Source organism: Pan troglodytes, chromosome 19 (genome assembly GCF_028858775.2).
Source record: "Pan troglodytes isolate AG18354 chromosome 19, NHGRI_mPanTro3-v2.0_pri, whole genome shotgun sequence".
NCBI classification, from domain to species: Eukaryota; Metazoa; Chordata; class Mammalia; order Primates; family Hominidae; genus Pan; species Pan troglodytes.
In genome coordinates, this window is record NC_072417.2 from 35357489 (window position 1) to 35381684 (window position 24196).

A 24196-nucleotide genomic window follows, 5' to 3' on the forward strand; every position below is an offset into this window, starting at 1 on the left:
GACTCCTTCAATATCTACTGCAGCAGTTCTCAAACCTTCACATGCATCTGAATCGCAGGGCAGGGTAGGGGGTGGGTAGTGGTGATGGTTGTTAACACAGATTTTGCTGGGTCCCATCCTCCAAGTTTCTGAGGCCTCAGAGTCTTGGAGGTCTGGGGTGGGGGTGGGGGAAGGGCTATTGAAAATCGTATTTCTTACAAATTCCCAGGTGATGTGATCACACTTTGACAATCTGGGGGAAAAGTAAGAGATGTAAGAGGGGCTGGGCGTGGTGGTTCACGCCTGTAATCCCAGCACTTTTGGGAGGTCAAGGAGGGCGGGTCATCTGAGGTCAGGAGTTTGAGACCAGCCTGGCCAACATGGTGAAACCCCGTCTCTACTAAAAATACAAAAATTAGACGGGCGTGGTGGTGGGCACCTGTAATCCCAGCTACTCGGGAGGCTGAGGCAGGAGAATCGCTTGAACCCAGGAGGTGGAGGTTGCAGTGAGCTGAGATCGTGCCATTGCACTCCAGCCTGGGCGACAAGAGTGAGACTCCATTTCAAAAAAAAAAAAAAAGAAAAGAAAAAAAAGATGTAAGAGGAAGTCAGTAAAAAGTGTGGTGAATGTGTGAAGACATATTCAGCCACTCATTCTCTAGATGGTATATAGAAGTGGCTGGATGCCACTGGAATTATAGAAATCCTGGAGGCAGATTACAGAAGCAGAGATGAAAAATGTTAGTGACAAAACTTTATTCTAGGAGTTCTCCCCCATCAAAGCCCCTGACACAAGTACTTTTCCATTTATAAAATGTGAATAAATTTTAAGAGTATTTTTTCAAAATTAACAACTTAAGAACAATTAAAAATCATAAAGAGTGCTTTTCAAAGAGTAGTTATATCCTTACTTCTCCTCAGTTATCTGTACCTGAAATAAACCTAACCACGTGTCTGCACTCCTCTCAATAGACACATCAATTACCTAGTGACAGCTAGCAGAAATGAAGGCAGAATGCCTCAGAGGAAATGAAAGGCTTCCAGAAAATTTGCTTTGCCAACTTTAACCCTTTTTAGTTATAGAGATGTCAAAACTGTTTCGTGGGGTTTTTCTTTCTTTCTCTTTTTCCCCTTAGGCCTGTTTTTTTGTTGTTGTTATTGTTTTTCACAGACTATATTGCAAATCTACCAAAGGTAGGAACAAAAGCCCAGTCGTTAGGTTGGCTCCTACAGTGGAAGGAGTACCAAACTGGGAATCAAGATACCTAGGTTCCAGTCCTAGCTCCAGGACAAACTAATACTGTGGCTTTGAGTAAGTCACTTCTTGCTGTCACCCAGGCTGGAGTTCAGCGATTTAGGCACACTGCAACCTCCGCCTCCTGGGTTCAAGCAATTCTCCTGCCTCAGCCTCCAGAGTAGCTAGGACTACAGGCACCTGCCACCATGCCTGGCTAATTTTTTGTATTTTTAGTAGAGACGGGGTTTCACTATGTTAGCCAGGATGGTCTCGATCTCCTGACCTCGTGATCCTCCTGCCTCGGCCTCCCAAAGTGCTGGGATTACAGGCGTGAGCCTCTGCACCGAGCTGTCACTTCTCGCCTTTTTGTGCTCCCTGTACGCTATGAAAGTATGGAGTTGGACAGATGACCTTTATACTATGTAAGCTATTTAAGCTCTGAAATTTTGGCTTTAAAATTTAAAGAAATAAGAAGCATGATCACATGTTCATGCACACAAGGGGATAAATTCCCCAGATAACTAGAGTTCAAACTAAACATTCTCGTGGGATTCCTTTACTTTCCATGTATACCAATTATACAACTGGAAAACTGAAAACAAGCATGGATGAAGTGCCAAAAGAACAGTTCCACGTGAGTCCTCAGAAGAAGTGGAATTGATGCTCCCTTTACCTTCTAAGCATCAAACTGCTCTTTGAGGTTAACCCCACGTTGGCCGGCGCACCGTGCTCTTATAAACAATATGATCAGTAAAAGTGAAAAAAATCAAACAACTCCTACATCCACTCTTAGTTTTCATACAAACAAAACATGACTACAGTATTTTTAAGTTCTTCATAGTATTGAACCTTTTCACATTCCAAAACAATCAGGTAATTTTTTTAAATCATTAGTAAATGCTGCTGTGCATTTACTACTATATTTTCATCCGTTACAGGGGGTGTTTATCAAATCTGGCTCACTGTCAGTTTCTGTACAGCATGTGAATGGTTTCCACTTTTTTTTTTTGAGATGGAGTCTTGCTCTGTCACCCAGGCTGGAGTGCAATGGTGTGATCTCGGCTAACTGCAACCTCTGCCTCCTGGAGTCAAGTGATTCTCCTGCCTCAGGCTCCCGAGTAGCTGGGATTACAGGCATGCCCCACCACGTCTGGCTAATTTTTGTATTTTTAGTAGAGAAGGGGTTTCATCATGTTGGACCGGCTGGTCTCAAACTCTTGACCTCAGGTGCCTGCCTCAGCCTCCCAAAGTGCCGGGATTACAGGTGTGAGCCACCGCGCCTGGCTAGTTTCCACATTTTTAGATGGTTAAGAAAATCAAAATAAGAATATTTTCTGGTACATAAAAATGATACAAAACTCACATTTCTGTGTCCATAAATAAAGTTTCATTAGAATGAAGTAATTCATTTGCTTATATATTGTCTATGACTATTTTCATGCTACAACAGAGTTGAGTAGTTGTGAAAGTCTCAAATATTTACTATCTGGCCCTTTGCAGAAAAAGTTTGCGACTTATAACTTAAACTGCAGTATACACATTCATGTCATCCTAATAAAACTCCTAAGGGTTGATTATAATACACTTATATGGGCCGGGCACGGTGGCTCCCGCCTGTAATCAATCCCAGCACTTTGGGAGGCCGAGGTGGGCAGATCACCTGAGGTCAGGAGTTCGAGACCAGCCTGGCTAACATGGTGAAACCGCATCTCTACTAAAAATACAAAAATTAGCTGGGCATGGTGGCAGGCACCTGTAATCCCAGCTACTCGGGAGGCTGAGGCAGGAGAATCATTTGAACCTGGGAGGTGGAGGTTGCGGTGAGCTGAGATGGCGCCATTGCACTCCAGCCTGGGCAACAAGAGCGAAACTCCGTCTCAAAAAAATAAAAAACACTTATATGTAAACTATAAATAGGAAAATGCTGAAAGAGAAATACACTGTTCTTGCGGAATTTGGAATTTTCAACGTATGAAAACGATACTGGCAATTCCTCCTTGTGTGTACACAGCTGACATTCAGCTTTCAAACCCAGAAGGACTAACAATCTCTCGATTTCGCCATTGGACCTCTGCAACTGTCTATGCTAAAGAAGATAAAATTGGCCGGGCATGGTAACAAAAATTAGCTGGGCATGGTGGCACATGCCTGTAATCCCAGCTACTCAGGAGGCTGAGGCAGGAGAATCACATGAAGCCGGGAGGCAGAGGTTTCAGTGAGCCGAGTGGCACCATTGGGAGACTCTGTCTCAAATAAAATAAAATCTTGCCTTCTAGTAAGATACTTTCTGAACCCAAAATATCTGGGACAAATGGTCTGACAAGTCTGAGTGCCATGGGAGCAAGAGGATATTTTATGAAACTGAGATGCACTAGAGAAACCTGAGATACACAGCTGTGATACTCACAGGTCAGACTTCCACAGAGCTGAGGGCCAAGCAGGTTAACAGACACTCGCTCTCACTGACAGCAATGTTTGATAAAAAGAGTTAAAAAGACATGAATTACTTGCAACCTTAGGGGTTTAAATAAGTGTGTTATTGGACTGTGAATCTGGGGATAAAGGCATTGGAAAGGTCAAGCTGCCTGCATGGGTCATTCTCGTACTGTGAACATTAAATTTAGCATCTTGACGTGGTATTTCTCAAAAAGTATCTAGTCCCAAATCAGTTTCCTAAAAACACGTGGACTGTGAAAGTATGATTTAGGAATCTGGTATGTTGGTTAAAAAAATAAATAAAAAATAAGATGTATTAAAGTATGAAGTCAAATAAACATGTTAATGGAACTAGATTACACACTTATTTTTAGGATTTGCACATATATTTTAAAGGCATCTTTGTACTGACTTTTACTAGTGCAATTCAGACAAAAGGGGCATCAAAACTAACCTAACAGCCAATGATAGGCAAAAAAAAAAAAAGCCAACCCCAGGTGCATTTTGAGGGCCTGTTTAGGAAAGAATTATGCTCTACCACAGAGATCGGGCACTTACATCTGCTTCCCTCTCTTTATTCATTATTCAGCTGCCTTCATAGATTGGGAACGTTCTCATTTCATTCAAGACTGGCTTATCAGTATAGTTCTTTTTTTTTTTTTTTTTTTTTTTTTTTTGAGACAGGGTCTCACTCTTGCCCAGGCTGGAGTGCAGTGGTGTGATCTCAGCTCACTGAAACCTCCACCTCCTGAGTTCAAGGAATTCTCCTGCCTCAGCCTCCTGGGTAGCCGAGATTACAGGCATGTGCCACCAGGCCCGGCTTTTTTTTTTTTTTGTATTTTTAGTAGAGACAGCGTTTCACCGTGTTGGTCAGGCTGGTCTCAAACTCCTGACCTCAAATGATCCGCCCGCCTTGGTCTCCTAAAGTGCTGGGATTACAGGCATGAGCCACTGTGCCCGGCCTCATCAGTATATTTCTTCTTTGGTGCCTTCCCCTGGCAGGTGATGTGCATATATGCACTGATACCCAAAGTCCTCCTACCACTTTCATAGGCCATTTCAGAATGGTCATGTGCTCCCCAAATTCCTAACATCAGAGCCCACTCCTACCGTAGCATTATCAGTGCCAACAATGCGAGAAATTGCTCATTTTTTGGTCAAATGTGAAAGAGAAAGACATGAATAGCAAGAAGCAACAGATCCCTGATATACTAAGGCTAAGTTACTACATTATGCTAGGACTACAAACCTTCAAAGCAATGCTTCTTCACACAACTGCCTTATTATTCATTAAGGCACTGCAGCCTCAGAATTGCCCATTTGAAGGACAATGCTGAGGAGCTAGTGGCCTCGCAGATTCCAGGCGATTTGAGCTCTAGCTAGGATGCAAGGCAATTCGAGCTCCAGCTAGGATGATCGAGGTTGTTTGCAACGACCGTCTGGGGAAAAAGGTCCACGTTAAATGCAACACGGATGATACCATCAGGGACCTTAAGAAGCTGATTGCAGCCTAAACTGGCATCCGTTGGAACAAGATTGTCCTGAAGAAGTGGTACACAATTTTTAAGGACCATGTGTCTCTGGGGGACTATGAAATCCACAATGGGATGAACCTGGAGCTTTATTATCAAAAGATGAGAATCCTCATCTTCCTGCTGCCCCACTCTCCTCTCCCATTCTCACCCCGCACACTGGGATAGATGCTTGTTTGTAAAAACTCACCTTAATAAATACTTAGATGTTGAAAAAATAAAAATAAAAAATAAAAGACAATGCTTTGGGAAGCTGAGGCAGGCGGATCACCTGAGGTCAGGAGTTTGAGACCAGCCTGGCCAACATGGTGAAACCCCGTCTCTACTAAAAAAAAATAAAATAAAAAATAAAAATAAAAAAAAAATTAGCTGGGCATGGTGGTGGGCGCCTGTAGTCCCAGCTACTCGGGAGGCTGAGGTTGCAATGAGCCATGATTGTGCCACTGCACTCTAGCCTGGGCGACAGAGTAAGACTGTCTCAAAAGAAAAAAAAAAAAAAAGACAATCCAACTGGTGTAAAGTGAAAGATCTCCTTTCGACTCTCAAGTTCCTATTTTCTTTATTTCTCCTTAGTACTCTTAAAGCTTGCATCTCCTGAGTAAACTGTAAAAGCCAGAAAAAGCCTTTTCTTGTGTTCACATTATTTTCTCACATTCACTAGTCTCTAAAGTGGATGCAAAATGAAGAAAAATAGGCCAGGCCTGGTGGCTCATACTTATAATCCCAGCTCATACCTATAATCCCAGGCAGAAGGATCACTTGAGCTCTGGAGTTTGAGACCAGCCTGTGCAACAGAGTGAGACCTCATCTCTACTAAAAAAATTTTTTAAAAATTAGCCAGGTGTGGTGGCACATGCCTGTAGCCCTGGCTACTTGGAGGCTGAGGAGGGTGGATTGCTTGAGCGCACAAGGTCAAGGTTGCAGTGAGCTGTGATTACGCCCCTGCATTCCAGCCCTGGCAACAGAGCAAGACTCTGTCTCCAAAAGAAAGAAAAAACCCATATGTGCCTGTAGGTTAAAGATGAGAAAACAGTAAGCATTCCCTCTATTAATTCGCCCCACCTAGAGTGATTGACAAGTGAGGAAAGGGGCTAGCTTAGCAAGGGGGTGTGTCTAGAGCAAGTGCAAGATAGGGCAGCTGCCCCCTGCCTTCTTCTGAACCAAAGAAATGTAAGCTCCCCAAATGAAAAGATGGAGAGAGAATATCTAAATATATAAACACACCACTTATTAACTCTTGGTAAGCTAGCTTCTTACCTCTGCTTCTCACAAACACAACAATCTATAAAGCATATTCATTTAAAGCAGTATTTCAGACAAACTAGAAAAGAACTTGGAAAAAATTAACTGTCATTGCAAACTATACAACTGACATAAATTTGGTAAGTGGGAAATTCTCAGAAAATAATAAAAAATGAGGAGTCAGGCCGGGTGTGGTGGCTCACACCTGTAATCCCAGCACTGTGGGAGGCTGAGATGGAAAGATCACTTGAGCCCAGGAATTCGAGGATGCAGTGAGCTATGATCGCGCCACTGCACTCCAGCCTGAGCAACAGAGTAAGACCTTACCAAAAAATAACAAATAACAAATGAAGTGTCATGTTATTTTGCCAGCTAGTAAGCTATACTGTTACTAGTTGCTCAAGAAGTGTGATCTTGTAAGAAAATGTCCCTCAGAATGGCAAAGAGGAAAAATCATGTTAAAGGAGAAAATAAACATGCAAACAATAGCAGAAACCACATTAATTAGCTGTGTGTAGGGGAAAACAATTGGCCTTTTACCAGAATAGATTTCTCTACAACTTTTAAATAAATTTCCTCTTACATATATAAATCATACTTGACTTTTTTCCTAATAAGTTTTTTTTTTTTTTTTTTTGAGGTATAGTTTCGCTCTTGTTGCCCAGGCTGGAATGCAATGGCGTGATCTTGGCTCACTGCAATCTCCACCTCCTCCCAGGTTCAAACGATTCTCCTGCCTCAGCCTCCCAAGTAGCTGGGATTACAGGCATGCGCCACCATGCCCAGCTAATTTTTTGTATTTAGTAGAGACAGAGTTTCACCATGTTGGTCAGGCTGGTCTCAAACTCCTGACCTCAGGTGATCCACCCACCTCGGCCTCCCAAAGTGCTGGGATTACACGATTGAGCCACCACTCCCGGCTGAGTATTCCTTTTATACAGAATAATTTTCAATATGAGAGATAGAAACCAGAGGACTTCACTCACATCTGTACAGAAATATTTACTTTAGATGACAAAAGAACTCAAGATCACAGTACACAGCAGTTATTTATTTAAATACTTGAAAAGGCTGATGATGGAAAAAATAGGTTTATCATGAGAGTTTATATTCATTAGATTTTATCATTTAAAAAATTACTGCCTCTAGGTTATCCTAGCCTGATATAGAACACTTGGTGACACATGCAGTTACTGTAATATACTATAACAGACACAGCCATTATAGAATGATTTACACTTGGGATGAAATTCAACAGTAGTAAGGGTGACTCTTTATTTAAACTAAAAACATTGGTAATATACAAATTTTTTTTTTATTTCATTGAAAGGGCTATAAAATTCAACATACTGACAAGGAAGCAACATAATCACATAGATAACGCCTCTGCTAATTGCTTTTACCTCACTTCACCCTTAAAGGTGAGCTGCACACTCAGCTACACAAGTTTCTAGACTGTGCGATGGCTTCAAGGCTGGCCTACCACAACTGACTGAAAAAATGTCATGTTGGTAAGCTGACACTGACTTGTATGTTTTTAAAAACGGAGAGACAATGGCAAATTGTACCTTATGTCCTTATAGAACCCAAAGGATCATTCTGAGTAAATGTGAAATAAATAAAGTGATCCATGAGTAAATACAATCTCTGGGCTAACTTAAACCTAGAAGAGTGAGCCAAGTGAGCACTAACAATACCATTTAGAAATGTCTAGAAACATCATTTCTAGAACTCAGCTTGGGAGACCATATCTTGCCTGAATATGTACATATATTTACAAAATATTCCCTTTTGGCCTCTGGAATTTAGCCATTTTAGTTTGGCTGTTAGCTGTTTTCTTTCCATATGCTAGCCAATACTGCAGTTATAACTATCATTAAAATACTCTTATGCATGAATTACAAATATTAATAAAGTAACTCTGCATGTATAAATATCTCAATAATTCTAGCAGAACTTAAAGCATTCAGAATGTACATAAAAGTATTTGTTTTTGGTAGGGACAGTATTTCTTTTTATATCATCGCTGTTTCAATAATGCTTTGTACATAGCAAAGCCCAAAACTGCAAAAACAGTAGCACCAAAACTTGCTCGAAGCCAAAACGTGGAGCTCTTGAGGTCAGCTTGTGTCACGTGCCTGCAGTCAGAAAATATAATTATTATTTAAAACATGATTAGTATGAAAACCCTATACCAGTTATTTAGCAGTCTACTTTTAGGGAAGTATTAGCACACTTGTCAAGCTAACTGCATACAGTAATGCTTATCAAAAACATTGATCAATATAGCCATATATATAATTACTTAATCATTACTTTAAGAAAATGACACAATGTAGATACTAATAAAGACAATTAGCTACTTTGTGGGAGTAGACATCTAAATTTGTAAACTTTTTTTCACACAGGAAATAAAGAAGTTAGACAAATCAATCTAGCATTTTATAATACCATCGCGGTTGTTCAAAATGAAAATTAAGGCGGTGTTCCCACAATTTTGAGGATCATATTCATGGTTAAATAATGTGCAATCTCCTATCCCCAGGAACTGAAAGCTATTTTGTAAGCAGTTAAGTGACAAGTGACAATACTTTTCTAAGAGAAATGATTAAAGTCAACTTTGGAAACACTGAGCCTCATAAAAATTTACAAAAACCCCCCCAAAAAACCCGAAGGGGGAGGGGAAGATTTATCAGTTTGCATTAATTTGGCTACTGCTAATTAAAGAGAAAAAAACCAATCCCTGGTGTTAGACAGGCAGTGATAATGATACCAACTAACAGACATAACGTAATGTGATGGATTGAAAGGCAATGACATAAAATAAGCCATAGTATGCATGACAAGAACAGGGACAGCCTGTACCACAAACTGAGTTGTGAGCATGCTCAGTAAGTACCCTCAAGAGTCTCAAGTATGACAGCTTACCATGAAGAGGATAAAGCTCTAAAGAAAAGGTCAGAACGTTTTATTTAAATGTCACTGAAGTCTTAGTTACTAAGTGAACACAATTGAGATGATGTAGAAAACTTAAAAAATTGGCCGGGTGCAGTGGCTCATGCCTGTAATCCCAGCACTTCGGGAGGCTGAGGCGGGTGGATCACCTGAGGTCAGGAGTTCGAGACTGGCCTGGCCAACATGGTGAAACCCCGTCTCTACTAAAAATATAAAAAGTGGCCGGGCATGGTGGTGGGTGCCTGTAATCCCAGCTACTTGGGAGGCTGAGGCAGGAGAATTGCTTGAACCTAGAAGACGGAGTTTGCAGTGAGCCGACACGGTGCCACTGCACTCCAGCCTGGGTGACAGAGTGAGACTCTATCGCAAAAAAAAAAAAAAAAAAAAAAAAAAGAAAGAAAAGAAAACTTACAAAATTAAGAGCTTAGAGAGACTGTCTAGTTTAGGTTATTTTATAACTAAGTTAAACAGATTTGAAGCAAAAGTCAGATATCATTAAAAGACCAAGGCACTGACATATGCAAAAGAGTTAAGAGCCAAGAATTCAAACTGCACAAAACTACTTTGCCTCAGTAATAGTCAAAGAGAACAGATTAGTTATCACAAAATAGTCTGTACATCCCTAGAAACAAAAGTCTACAACACAAGCCAGAGTGCTCCATGCTTAACACAACAAAGCAAGACACAACACTCCAATTCTCACCCTCACCAGTTTCTATTTAAAGAAAAAAAAAAAATCACTCCTCACATAATTATTTCTTACAAAGCAAAGTGATATCACAGGTTCATTCCAGCTTGCAAGTTAGTTTTTCCAACAGGCAGCATTTTATTAAAAAAAAAGTCAGAGAAGAAAATGCTTAGGTTTTTCAAGCTGGAAAAACTCCAACGAGGCCAACCCATTGGAAATGTTACCTGGCTTCAAGAAAAAGTGGACCATGAGATGACTCCATGAAGATGGAATCTTCTACAGAGCTGACAGCATGCACCTGGTGAGTAATACTGCCTTCGTCGTCTGCTAACAGCATGGCACCCCACTCAGCTACCCGGGCTCTTAACCTTTTATACACATGCACACAGTTTGCAGTTCACAGCAGAGCTCACAAAAAAAGGGACTCAAAATAACATCTCTCAATTATGCATCCCACACATAAATTGAGTTGCCACCCTATATGATGGATCTCATGTTTTCTATATTTAAAATAAATGTACTCTATAGCAAATTGCCAAACTTAAAAAAAAAATCTATCTGTATGTACTCTGTTAACAAACACACACACACACCCACTCCAGACAAGGAAACCTAAAGCTGTTATATACATTCTCCAAATATCCCTATGAGGCTGGTCTTGGTGCATCTGAAATACCAAGTCCTTTAAACCAATACCATAAGCAGTACCTGACAACACGTAGTAACCATAAGTATTCAACAGAAATGAGGTTAACAACGATTAGTCGTGAAGTTTACAGATGATTATAACTTTGGGTTATCAAAAACTACAAATATATATCTGTGAAAAAATTGAGTCCAACATCCCAAACTCACAGACCGCCATGGACCTATGATGAGAGTAACAGAAGTTTACAACTCCAAGTCAATGCAGATGCATAGAATTTAAAGTCAGAGCGTAGGTAAAGGTGCATTAGAGGTTTCTCTTCATCTTTGGCCTCCCTGTGATTATCATGCATCTGCACTGATGGAGATTTTTTATCTTATTTTTACATTTTTACATTTATTTTTTAACTTAGGAGGAAAAAAGAATTAGGATTTAAGCTAGCTATAATCATATTAAAATCAATCAAAATGATTTCTCATAAATAGTCTTCAAATATAGATATCTGTTTCACAGAGCTCCCTTGTGGTTTCTTGTTTGTTTGTTTGTTGATAGAGATGAAGTCTCACTATGTTGTCCAGGCTGGTCTTGAACTCCTGAGCTCAAGCAATCCTTCCACCTTGGCCTCTCTAACTGCTGGAACTACAGGCTGGTCTCCCTTGTGTTTTAAGACACATGAAATAATATATTCTGACTGACCTTATTGCTTAGTTTTCTTTTGCATTTCAAGATCAATATAGATACATGTTCAAGATACAGCTAGTTTAAAACTTAAGGTAACTATTAACTTATAAAATATATTTCGATGGCTCCATCAATGTTACAGTAGCTGTTTAAGACACTTTTAGACATGGAAAGTTACTTACAGAACTATTTTACACCTGTACCACCTGCATTTAAAGGCTGCACTACCAGGCTCTATTTATAAAAGAGAAAGCATTTAAAATGGAGGGCACGCTTATCATTGCTTAACCTGAATAGAGAATAATGTGGTCTCACATGTATTCCAAAAGTATCAAAAACTAATTCATGTTTGTCCTTTCAGTTTTCAAACAGAGGCAAGTACAGTTTCATAAAGCTTCTGGCTCATTTCTTTCTTTCTTTTTTTTTTTTTTTTTTTGAGACAGACGAAATCTCACTCTGTCACTAGGCTGGAGTGCAGTGATGCGATCTCAGCTCACTGCAACCTCCGCCTCCCAAGTTCAAATGATTCTCCTGCCTCAGCCTTCCAAGTAGCTGGGACTACAGGTACATGCCACCACACCCAGCTAATTTTTGTATTTTTAGTAGAGACAGGGTTTTACCATGTTGGCCACGATGGTCTCGATCTCCTGATCTCAGGTGATCCACCCACCTCGGCTTCCGAAAGTGCTGAGATTACAGGCGTGAGCCACCACGCCTGGCCGCTTCTGGCTCATTTCTAAACTTAAGCAGAAATAATTCTTCCACAATTCAAAAGCATAATTCTTTCAAAATGACTTATAGAAAATATCATCTTAGAATAACTTATAGTATCTTACTGCAGTTTTTCTTTCTTTCTAAAGTTTACTTTATTTTCAAATACAAAAAAGCTAATATACACTCATTAGAAAATAAGGCAAAGTAAGAAAAAAAATCATTTATGTTACCCAAGGCAACAAATTAAAAGGTCAGGTATTTCCTTTTAGACTTTTTTTTTTTTTTTTTTTTGAGACAGTCTCGCAATCTCAGCTCACTGCAACCTCCACCTCCCAGCTTCCAGTCACTCTTGTGCCTCAGGCTCCCGAGTAGCTGGGATTACAGGCGTGCACCACCACGCCCAGCTAATTTTTGGTATTTTTAGTAGAGATGGGGTTTCACCATGTTGACCAGGCTGGTCTCAAACTCCTGACCTCAAGTGATCCGTCTGCCTCAGCCTCCCAAAGTGCTGGGATTACAGGAGTGAGCCACTGTGCCCAGCCCCTTTTAGACTTTTTCTATGTATTTTTTACACAGCTGCAAACACAATGTGTGTATATTTCTATATATTTTTCACACGTGTTATAAGGTATGGACTTCTTCATCAATTATGGAAACATTCTAAATAGCTGGATTATATTCTATTCTCCTATTGCTGGCTATCTCCTTTTATTTTATTATTTTACTTTTCAGAGACAGCGTCTTGCTCTGTCACCCAGGCTGGATAGTGCAGTGGTGCAATCCTAGCTCACCGTAGCCTCGAACTCCTGAGCTCAAGTGATCTTCCTGCTTTAGCCACATAAGTAGCTGGGTCTACAGGTGTGTGCCATCATGCCTGGATAATTTTCATTTTTCTTGTAGAGATGGGGTCTTGCTATGTTGCACAGGCCAGTCTTGAACTCCTGGCCTCAGCCTCCCAAAGAGCTGGGATTACAGGCATAAGCCACCATGCCCAACCTGGCTATCTCCATTTATTTGTGGCTACAAAAAAAAGACTATCTTTCTACATAAAATTTTTCTCTATATTTAGGATGTTTTCATTAAGATAGACTTTCCAGAATTAAATGTTACAAGGTCAAAAATGTGTACGTGTGTCTATGTATAAAGGTTTTTTTTCTAACCTAGTGATATATCAAAATCACCAAACCTTCCTACTCTATGTGGAATAAGATCATTTAGTTAAGCAGTATCTCTTTTTAGAACATTAGAAATAACGACTAAATGTTGAATATAACCCTAACTAATCATTCGCAGTTTGTTAGAGCTTTCAAGTTCTTAGGTGAAAATTCCTGTGTCTGGGATGTTGGCTTTCTGGCTTAGAAGTGCTGAAGGCCCATTAATGTATCAGACGTCAAGTTCTCCTTGACACAGGTGTAGGAGCCAACCAACACGTCTGGACTTGGGTTTTATTAAGGCCACTACTTAATAATGCAGAGAGAAGAAAATGTTGCAAAATTCAGGTAATAAAGAGTTAAACGAACAACTGTGTGAACTGTGAACAGTCACACAAGGCATATGCAGACTGGCCAAAATTCCTATGTACCTTTGCACTGAATATCTTTAGTGCAAGGCCATACAAAATACTTTTAATTAATTCTGCAACTTAAGGTGAATATAAAAACATGAACTGGTTGGGCACAGAGGCTCACACTGTAATCCCAGATCTTTGGGGGGCTGAAGTTGGAGGGCTGCTTAAGGCCAGGAGTTCAAGACCAGCCTGGGCAACATAGCGGAAGGGTAAGAATTCAGAAATTGTTACCCAGATATCAATTAACCTTGTCTTAGACTGTAAGCTATTATGCAGAGGAAAAGAAAAGTTCAGTAGAAAATACTGAAAAGAAGCAAAACTGAGAGATTTTACTCAGAGGAGCTCCACTCAGAGAGTCATTTTTATCAGTCTTCCCACACAATTTCTCAGAAATGGATTTGAATTTCCTATTTTTCACTCCTCTCATCTCCCCATCTTATTCTTTCCAAAATACAACTAAGAGATGTACAAATGCACTAATGTGAATGGTCTTCTAATTTTACAACTCTACCCATATATATATCTCAGGTATAGATTTTTAAGATAATACCCTAAAACAACCAATATAACTGTAATACAAGTGTATCTAAAGTTACCAGGGCACAGAGATACCATATTTAGCTTTTTCTCATTTGTAATTACGTATCTCAAGTTGAAAACTATACTGAGGTCACCAAACTACAGTAAATTTTTCTGTCTTTATTTATTTATTTATTTAGAGACAGGGTCTCACTCTATCACCCAGGCTGGAATGCAATGGCATGAACACAGCTCACTGCAGCCTCAACCTCCTGGGCTCAGGTGATCCTCCTGCCTCAGCCTCCCATGTAGCTGGGACCCCAAGTGCGTGCTACCATACCTGGCTAATTTATGATTTTTTGTAGAGATGGGGGTCTTAATACAACTTTGTTGCCCAGGCTGGTCTGGAACTCCTGGGCTTACATAATCCTACTGTCTCGATCTCCAAAAGTGCTCAAATTATGAGTGTGAAACACTGTGCCCAGCTCTGTTTTTTTTTTTTTTTTTTTTCAGACAGGATCTCATTGTGTCACCCAGGCTACAGTACAGTGGCACAAACACAGCTCACTACAGCTTTGACCTCCTGGGCTCAAGCAAACCTCTCACCTCAGTCTCCTATGTAGCTGGGACCACAGGTGTGAGCCATCACACCCAGCTTTTTTTAAATTTTTTTAATTTTTTTAAATTTTTTGTAGAGACAGGCTCTCACTTTGTGACCCAGGCTGGTCCTGAACTCCTGAGCTCAAGTGATCCTCCTGCCTCTGCCTCCCAAAGTGCTGGGATTAGAAGCATGAGCCACTGCACTTGGTCCTTTTCTATTTTCAAATATTCCACTTAAAAAAAAAGTCTTCTGAGGACGGGCATGGTGGCCCATGCCTGTAATCCCAGCACTTTGGGAGGCCGAGGAAGCCAGATCACATGAGGTTAGGAGTTCGAGATCAGCCTGGCCAACATGGTGAAACCCGTCTCTACTAAAAATACAAAAAATTAGCCAGGTGTGGTGGTGCATACCTGTAATCCCAGCTACTTGGGAGGCTGAGACAGGAGAATCACTTGAACCTGGGAGGTGGGGGTTGCGATGAGCTGAGATAGGGCCACTGCACTCCAGCCTGGGCAACAGAGTGAGATTCTATCTCAAAATAAATAAATAAATAAAATAAAATAAAATAAAATATTAAAAATTAAAAAAAGTCTTCTGGACTCTCTGCTTTTGTTTCTCCAAATGTTTCAATCTGGTGAAGTATTTTCTTTCTTTCTTTTTTTTTTTTTTTGAGATGGAGTCTTGCTCTGTCACCAGTCTGGGGTACAGTGGTGCAATCTTGGCTCACTGCAACCTCCGCCTCCGGGGTTCAAGCAATTCTCCTGCCTCAGCCTCCCAAGTAGCTGGGACTACAGGTGCGCACCACCACGCCCAGCTAATTTTTGTATTTTTAGTAGAGATGGGGTTTCACCATGTTGGCCAGGATGGTCTCAATCTCTTGACCTCGTGATCCGCCCTCCTCGGCCTCCCAGAGTGCTGGGATTACAGGCGTGAGCCACGGTGCCTGGCTGTATTTTCTGTATCTACTTTTAAAAATAATGCCACTACTGCTAATAACAATTTTAAAAAGGACAATTCTCCTAACTGAGCCAATAGGCATAAAATATTTTAATAGGATATTTATTAGGATAAACATATATTAGGATAAATATTTAATAGGATAAAATAGGTTAAGGAATCAATACACAGTGTCTAGCAGCTTCAACACAAACCATAAGCAAGCTGTTAACTGAGCACGCCTAAATAGTAACATACTTTGGGAAAGGACACAGGTGTGCACTAATGTCAAGAAATGCTTCACCAAGCATTAGAAGAATCTGAATTTACAGATGATCATGAATACAAAGGAAATGCTCCAATATCTATATGTTAACTAGTGATACTTAAAGATCAGATAAGGTAAACTTCACCTTGTCATGTCCTTTAATATATTAACCAAATGACAAAAAATTTAAAAATTATAAGCAGCAGCAGCTTACTTAATGAAAATCTATAACATAAACTCTTGTATAACTTTAAATATATGACTATGTATAGAAATTCACAAACAGTCTTATAAGGACCTTCATACAAGGGAATAAATAAGTTTCATAAGAAACTAAAGCAGGACTTCCTTGGACAAAATATTTTACTATAACGTAATATCCCAAAGACTCTTAGATTTCCAACATTTAACAACATTAAGATTTTTAGAAACCTATCCTTTTCATAAGGCAATCCTATGAAAAAGCAGTTCATTTTTGTCTGACAATAATAAAATCCTTTCTTCAATAAAGGGCTCCTATATTAAGTAATGAATTCAAACTACATAAAGGAAGAACTTGGGTGATTATTAAAGCAATATGGGTAAATGAAGTGATTAATGAGTGGCTTAAAAGTCACACATATATTTAATCTAAAAATACATTATAAATAGGGTAAAAAATGCAATAGGTATGATGTCTATCCATCATACTTTTGGGTCTCTGTAAATATTCGGTGTGAACTATGCACTTGGTTGTCAAAATAAAATGCTGCTACTGAACTTAAGAAGTAACATGAACCAACAACTTATATGGCTAATGCAAATAATAAAATAGAATGAAAGAAATCCTAAAACCAAAATATGCACAAAGGAAATCACGCCCAAAGAATAAACTGTAAAATAAGCAATATTTGATTAAATAACAGGTTAGAAGTGGTGAGATTATACACAAAAACCTAGCTGGGAAGGAGATTGAGAGTATCAAAAAATGACTAAGTTACACAAACAAATGAAAACAAACACCTAAAAAAAGGACAAATTAAAGTTCACGATACACTACAATCTAGTAACATTCTCATGCAAAGCAGGAGTGTTCTCAAGTCAGAGTAATAAATACTTAATAAATAAAAATCCTGGGTAGTTCAAACCAACAATCAAGCTCATCTATATATAATCACTTTCAAATTTAAAAGATATTTAAAATTTAAAATATATTCAAAAGGTCTTTTTCTCCAGTAACGTAATTTATACCACTTGAAATGAAAGCAGTCCCAAAGATTAAAATCATCTGACCACATGTTAATCACCCTCCACATGTATTTAAATTCAAATAATTCCAGTTATTCATAAATTAGTCTAAAGTAAAACATAAACCTATCCAGATCTGAGTGAGCTCATAATTACCAAGAGAAAGATTACATGTGAGATAGATGTGTGTTTAACACTACTGTCACATATCAAAGTTAATATATGTTCAATTAAATTGGAAATAAAAATTTTTAATTCATTCTTTCTATATTTAAAATATATCGTGTTAGTAAATAAGTTCAAGAAAAAAGACAATTTTTTTCTCATAAAAGGAAAAACACATGCAGAAATTAACCTCTTGAAACTGCCTAAATTCATTATCAGGTTATATAGCACTTTCCTTTTTAGCATGAAGGACTAACATCACTGAAAATATAACCAAAGTTAAAAAATGTTTTTCTTAGAGAAATAATATTTAGAAAGATGCTTAAAGGCAGGTTCCATATATTCTTCATTTTCAAATTTTGCCCCAGTTCACAGCAGGTTCCTATTTAAAGCAGGTACTTAAATTAAGTACTCTGAATGAATAAATCACATCAAGGTGGGGTTAGGGGACAGTGGGGTAATAAGAGAATGTGGTCTCAAACATGTATCATATCTGGTAGTAATTTCTATTTCAGTGACCAAAATTTTTACAAGCACACTAAAACAATGTGCTGATTTGAGACCAATACTTGTCTACTAATTTAATTCTTTGTAGACATTCAATGAAACTTTTTACTTAAATAAAAATGACAGCTGGGTACGGTGGCTCACAGCTGTAATCCCAGCACTTTGGGAGGCTGAGGCTGGCACACCACCTGAAGTCAGGAGTTCGAGACCAGTTTGAGACATGGCGAAACTAAAAATACAAAAATTAGCCGGGCAAAGTGGCACATGCCTGTGGTCCCAGATACTCCGGAGGCTGAGGCACGAGAATCACTTGAATCTGGGAGGTGGAGGTTGCAGTGAGCTGAGATCATGCCACTGCACTCCAGCCTGGGTGGCAGGGTGAGACTCCATCTCAAAAAAAAAAAAAAAAAAAAGACAAGCCTTTTAGAACTGCTCTTTCACAATTCTAAATCAAACACTAAGCATGGTAGTTCTGATATCTAAAAACAAAGACTTAGGACCTAGTGTTAGGTGAGAACCCTCCCTATGAATAAAATACAGTGAAAAAATTTTAAATGACTTTTACTTAATCAATCAATCTTTTTTGTGCCTAACATTAGGATATGTCTAACACAGGAAACCAATAGTGACCAACCAGTAACAGCTGCCAAAACCTGAGAAGTAACAGGGAAAGGTGGTTCCATTCTCATCCCACCACCCAATAACTTTTTCAAATTTTTCATGGGAAAGGAGTAAAGTGGTGGTGGTGGTGATGGGACCAGAGACATTTTCGTTCTATGTGTCCTTTTCCTTGGCCTCTATTTTCTTGACTAGGCCATACCTTAAGACTGAGGTTGCAAGCTGGTGGACTATAAACATGCTTTGTTCTGATTAGTACTTAAAAATTTGTTAATTAATTGCTAATCTCTAACTATCTGGAAATTTCACACCAAAGCCTTGATTTCCAGTCTCTTGTAAAACCAGAAAACCTGGCAACACCAGACCTGTACAACAACAAACGGCCAGAGCTGAGTGGTGGCTGCCTCTTTTAGACAGTGCCTGTCACAGTCCCCACCTCTCCTTGTTTCTTATACTTGGCCACCTTCATTCTTTTACAGTATCCATCCGGGACCTGTGGGCACTGAGTTTTTGGCCCCCACCTACCTATCTTACTTACCTTTCATAAACTAGAAGAAACTCCAATACGCAGCCCCTAAAATTCCACTGTACTTCTCTTAAATAAATGATTGAAATACTAACGGGGATAAGGAAGGAGTGTTTGAAAAGTATACTGGTTCCTCTACTTGTCGTTTTCATTCTTTCCATTCTTGATTACCAGATGTCAGGATGTGTGCTGACATCACCATTAAATTACTACCAGTTTATAAATAGATATGACCAAAACGTACTGATTTCTCTTTGAGGGCCATTGTATAATTTACTATGCACAATAGTATTCATTTAATGCACATCTGTCCTATTTCATTTGAAAGCTAACTAAATCAATTTTATTTGAAAGCTAATTAAACCAATCTAGGAATAAAATTGTCACCAGGGACACAGACAATGAATCAATCTGTAATTATGGACAATCAAGAGTTTCTAGAATAGGTAATAAAATAGGTGGTTTGTGATCAGCAATTACGGGGAGCCAAGGTGAGTTCACCAAAATAAGACATCAAATAGATGTTGCTTGCTAATTAGATAAAATTATGGTATTGGTAGATCAGAGGAATATGGAAGAAATTATATACTGATTTTAGAAAAATCCTTCATGAAATATCTGATAAGACAGGAAGACAAAATGTGGGCTGGATAATAACATATTTTTCATTGACTGAAAAATCCTTCCCCAAGAATTTTGAACCTGTCATTGACAAAGAGTTCTCTGGTGGAATACTATAGGGCTTGCTCAGTTTAGCACTCTCTCTCTCTCCAACCTCTGGGTATTCAACATCATTTTTTATCAGTAACTTGAAAAACAGTACATATCTACCAAATTTGCAAATAACACAATGCTTAGAGAAATATATAATGGGACAAATGACAGAAATAATGTTTGAAATGACTGAGCTAGAACAAATGGATCAAAAAGAAGAATATGACATTTAATAGAGATATATATGTATCTGCATTTAGATTTAAAGCATCAACTAAAAAATGTCAAATACACATCAGAAAGGAGGGGACATCTGTCTCTTCATATGAAAAACATCTGACTTTAATTAGCCCCAAGACAATATATGTCAACAGTGGGATGGGACTGCCAAAAAGTTAATTCATGCCCTAGACAGATGCTGTCCTAATTGTGAAAAACAGCTGCCCACTGTTCTGGACTAGTCGCACTACAACTGCAACACTGCTTTCTATTCTTGGTGGCACCTTTTAAGAGGTACTGTGAAAACCTAAGGGGCTTTCAGATGAGGACAACCAGGAATGATAAGTTCACTAAACCATCTAATTTAAGAAAAGGCTGAAAGAAATGGGGATGTTCTACCTGGAGAAGAGAAAATTAGGGGAGACATGATGGCCGTCTTCAAATGCCTGAAGGATTGCTATGTTGAAGAGGGAGTAGGATAGTCGTATGTTGTTCTAAAGGGCAGAACTAAAACTAAAGAGAGAAAGTTATAGGGAAAACATTTAGTTAAAAAAAATAATAAAAGCAAAAGCAAAAATGCTTTCCAATGAGGCAAGCCATCAGCAGATAAACAGCACTCTCTCAGGAAGGCTTGCAGGAAGGCATTCTAACAGGAGGTTAGGCCAGATGAATTCTAGAATCTCTTCCAACTCAACGATTCCCAACACTGGAGCACCTGAGTGTTGTTTGGTTTGAACTAGCCTTGCATTTTCTGTCAGTCATCATGAGAGAATCTGTCTATGTTACTACTTTACAAGGTGCTAAAGCACAGAAGCAGAACTTTGCCACCAAATGGGTGTGGTGATCCCTTCAAAGCAGTCACCTGAGATGGTTGCATTCTTATTCCAGAGCTGTTAGTGCTCGAAACATCACTGAAACTCTCAGAATGCCTTCAAAATCAGTTTCTGACTCACAGAAGAAATAAACTCACTGTTTCATAGACACATCCACTATATTGCTGGTGGATACAAACTATGGTCATTTGATACAGTTAAAGTCTAGCCCTCAGTGAGTGTCCAATGGTGAGCCAAATAACTGACCCATTTCTAACCAAAACTGAATATTTAGCTTGATCTTAATCAAGCCCAGCTCCCAATGACTTTTAAATGATTTCAAAAACCTAATGCACATATGACATCAGGTACAAATTAGTATTCAGCTCTTAAATGCTCAAAAAATGTAAAACTGATTTGAACAAAGGTAGCATGATCAGCATAAGAATACAACCTTCCAAGATTATTGCTTTGAGGGAATATACGCATCCTTTTTTTTTCTCTTTCTTTCTTAAAAGCGTATTACTTTATAGGATTACTTCATGCTTTTGGTTCAATTATAAAGGCCTAAAAAAACAGTACTACAGATCTTTTTCTCTTTTCCACATTCCTTTGAGTTCTTAAAGTTGGTTATTATCCTCATGTCTAGAAACCATGTTCTTTCAAATAAACACTCCAGGTACTTAAAAGCAGATTATAATTATAAATGGTTTCAAGAATAGAATATTGTTTCAAACTCAAAATACTGTTTGCATTACTATGGTTTTAATGAGATATATTATTTCATTGTAAGCTGAGTACAGTATAATATCTTTCATTTAGGATTAATGTGTCTTTTCTTTACTACAAAAGTCCTAATCTATTAACTCACAGCCAAAAAATTTTAATTTCCCTATACATATTATCTTTTAATAGGAAAGATAATTTATCTTCCTTATGAAAAAAACATCCAAAATCTTATTTTATAGTCCTCTAAATATACCTATTAATTTAAAAACATTATTAAGGATGCTTCCAAAACTAAACATTGTCATCACAGTGAGAATTTTAGTGGAAGTTAGTTGGGCATCAGTCAGCTTGTCTTTGTAGTGAGTATCTGTATAATAAATAGTTATCCGCTTTTTTCTTTTGTATTTTAACAGAATGCCTGGTACCCAGTAAATAAAGTTAAGAACCTGTTAAGAACTGCAGTGAAGATTTTGTTCTTTACAGATTGCAGCAAGTCTGAGTTGAGGAAGTTCTGACAGATGCAAAATGTACACCTGTTGCAGGTGCACATACAGCGTAACCGGGCATGGCTGCGAAAACACACAGAAGGACAGGAGTTGAGTTCTTACTTACAAATATGGCACAAGTCAGGGTGTGCCAACTTTAAAAAAAAGACTTAGGCATAAGCAACACTCTTTGTAGAAAGGAAAAGGACAGTATGGGGCATGCTAAAGTTGTGCAGAATTCCACATTTACCAAAAACATAATAAATAGTAATAGCTTCCTCCTCCCTCCCTGTAGAAAATCTAGGGAAAATTAGCTGATACTTTTGCTTTTTTTGGAGGGGGGATGGAATTATTATTACATGAATTTTTGTGGAATAAATATGCACAGCAATAGATGGCACCCTCGTCTAAATTAATAAAAAGAAAAACTGAGTAAGCCATAAGCACCCACCAAAAGGACAAAGTTTGCTAGCGTTTAAATAACCATTCCCTCCTCCTCCTCCCTCAGCATACACACATGCCTGAAAACCAGGAAGGAGAAGAATGATAAATATACAAATGAGTCAAAAGACAAGTGTATTCAACCCTGAGAAGATGTGAACAACAACGTCTTTAATTCATCAAGCACCCTGGCTCTCAAAGGAACTAAATCAAGGTGCTTTATAAATTTCTACTCAAATAAAATATAGGGTTGATTTCATCTGCTACCCAAACACAGCAGCTATATATGACAGTATGAAACTCTGGGTAAGGATGTAAAATCAACAGTGGATCCAATTGAAATCAGATATGAAATTTAGGGAGGCTTTCTGACTCCTTTCTGGTTGAGGAGAGTTGCACTAGTTGGTGCAGGCACAGGGGGCAACCCATTTCACCTCGGCTCTAACTACCAAAGTAGGGGGTCTCCAATGACTGTTCAGTGGTCAGAGCCACTCATTCATACAAAGCCATCACACCACCCATGAAGAGGTACTGGTTCAGAACCCACTCAGAAGAGCGCCACCTGATGAATCAATGACATCATTTCCTGTAACACCTGAACATTTTTTTATAGGCTTCTCAGTCAAAAGACTGGCCCAATCTGACTTGACTTAGCTTATGAGATCTGATGAGACCACAGCACATGGTGGCATGGTTGTAACGATTAGCAGCATTCCAATAATGCCTAATTCCCAATATGAAGAAAAACAAGAATTAAAAAAAAAAAACTTGTATAGGCCCAAGACATTCCTTTTTCATTTTTTTTTCATTTTTTTTGACTTGTGATGATGAACAAATCACTGCTACTAAGTCTCTGCCAGCTGTCATACTGGAATCCATCTGTTATTTTATAAATCAAATCTGATTCTTTAACATACACAAGGCTCCACCCACCAAAAAGGAGAGATGCAAAGTATGCTTAGCAACAGGGAGATGCTTCATGAGAAGTAGTTTGGGATTAACCATATAAACAAGTGGTCCATGTATGTACATTTATCATATAACACACACACACACAACAGAATTACAGTAAAATGTTTTAAAAATGCAGAGGTAAAAACACAGTTGCAGTTACTGTAATCACAAGATTAAAGAAGTACATTTATGTAGTAAGGAAGACAACGTAATATATAGCTAGGCAGGAAGCCTGACCAAGCAGTGCGTTTCTACATAATTACTAAATGTTAATTATGGCAAGAAAGGAGATTTGGTCATTCTCTAAGAAAATATCAACAAAATCCCACAGAAGTCATAAAGAAAAAGTAACTTACAAAGCAGTTTTTAGAAAGACCCAGATTTTTCTCAAATTCTCTATTCTATCAGTGTGGCCCATGTCTCGGGAGAGTCTGTCTCTGTAATGATCCTCTCTGTAGATAACATACATGAGAGTTTTAAAGCAAAGGTAAAACATAAATAAGGTTTTGGTTATTCTATAATAATAGGAATGACTTGTCTTCGAATACACATAGAAATTCAAGGGTTTGTTGCATCTAAAAAAAGTATTAGGTAATAAAATAGTAAAGTTAACTGACTTTAAAAATCTGTACAAATCAACACCTTTTTGAAAAATGTCATTCTTGGTTTATAGCAATGTTTGATTATTACTCTATGTTACACTGTAGTTTTCATAAGAAGAAAAATAATTTAGAGACTAACATAAGAATAAGTAGAATAAGCTATAAAGTCCTGAGAAACGCACTGCCTGAAAAACTA

At 38.6% G+C, this 24196-nt stretch overlaps 1 protein-coding gene and 1 pseudogene across 50 annotated transcripts in view; one reads left to right on the forward strand and one right to left on the reverse strand.

Moving 5' to 3' along the window:
• Positions 1-24196, reverse strand: part of RHOT1 (ras homolog family member T1) — a 109709-nt gene that overhangs the window by 20149 nt on the left and 65364 nt on the right. For 9 of the 50 annotated variants that reach the window (XM_016932036.3, XM_054670061.2, XM_063799667.1 and 6 more), the window contains 4 exons: positions 23755-23850; positions 21965-22087; positions 10294-10437; positions 7457-8564 (listed from right to left, as the gene is read on the reverse strand). The exons of 1 other annotated variant lie outside the window; for it this stretch is intronic. In XM_016932036.3, coding sequence (XP_016787525.1) covers positions 8447-8564; positions 10294-10437; positions 21965-22087; positions 23755-23850 — 481 coding nt within the window. In that variant the 3' untranslated portion in view covers positions 7457-8446. Of the gene's footprint in view, positions 1-7456; positions 8565-10293; positions 10438-11994; positions 12133-20376; positions 20491-21964; positions 22088-23754; positions 23851-24196 lie in introns of those variants that run through there. 40 more of the 50 variants (XM_063799662.1, XM_016932037.3, XM_054670064.2 and 37 more) reach the window with 12 other exon arrangements.
• LOC129137709 (ubiquitin-like protein 5) lies at positions 5044-5352 on the forward strand (annotated as a pseudogene).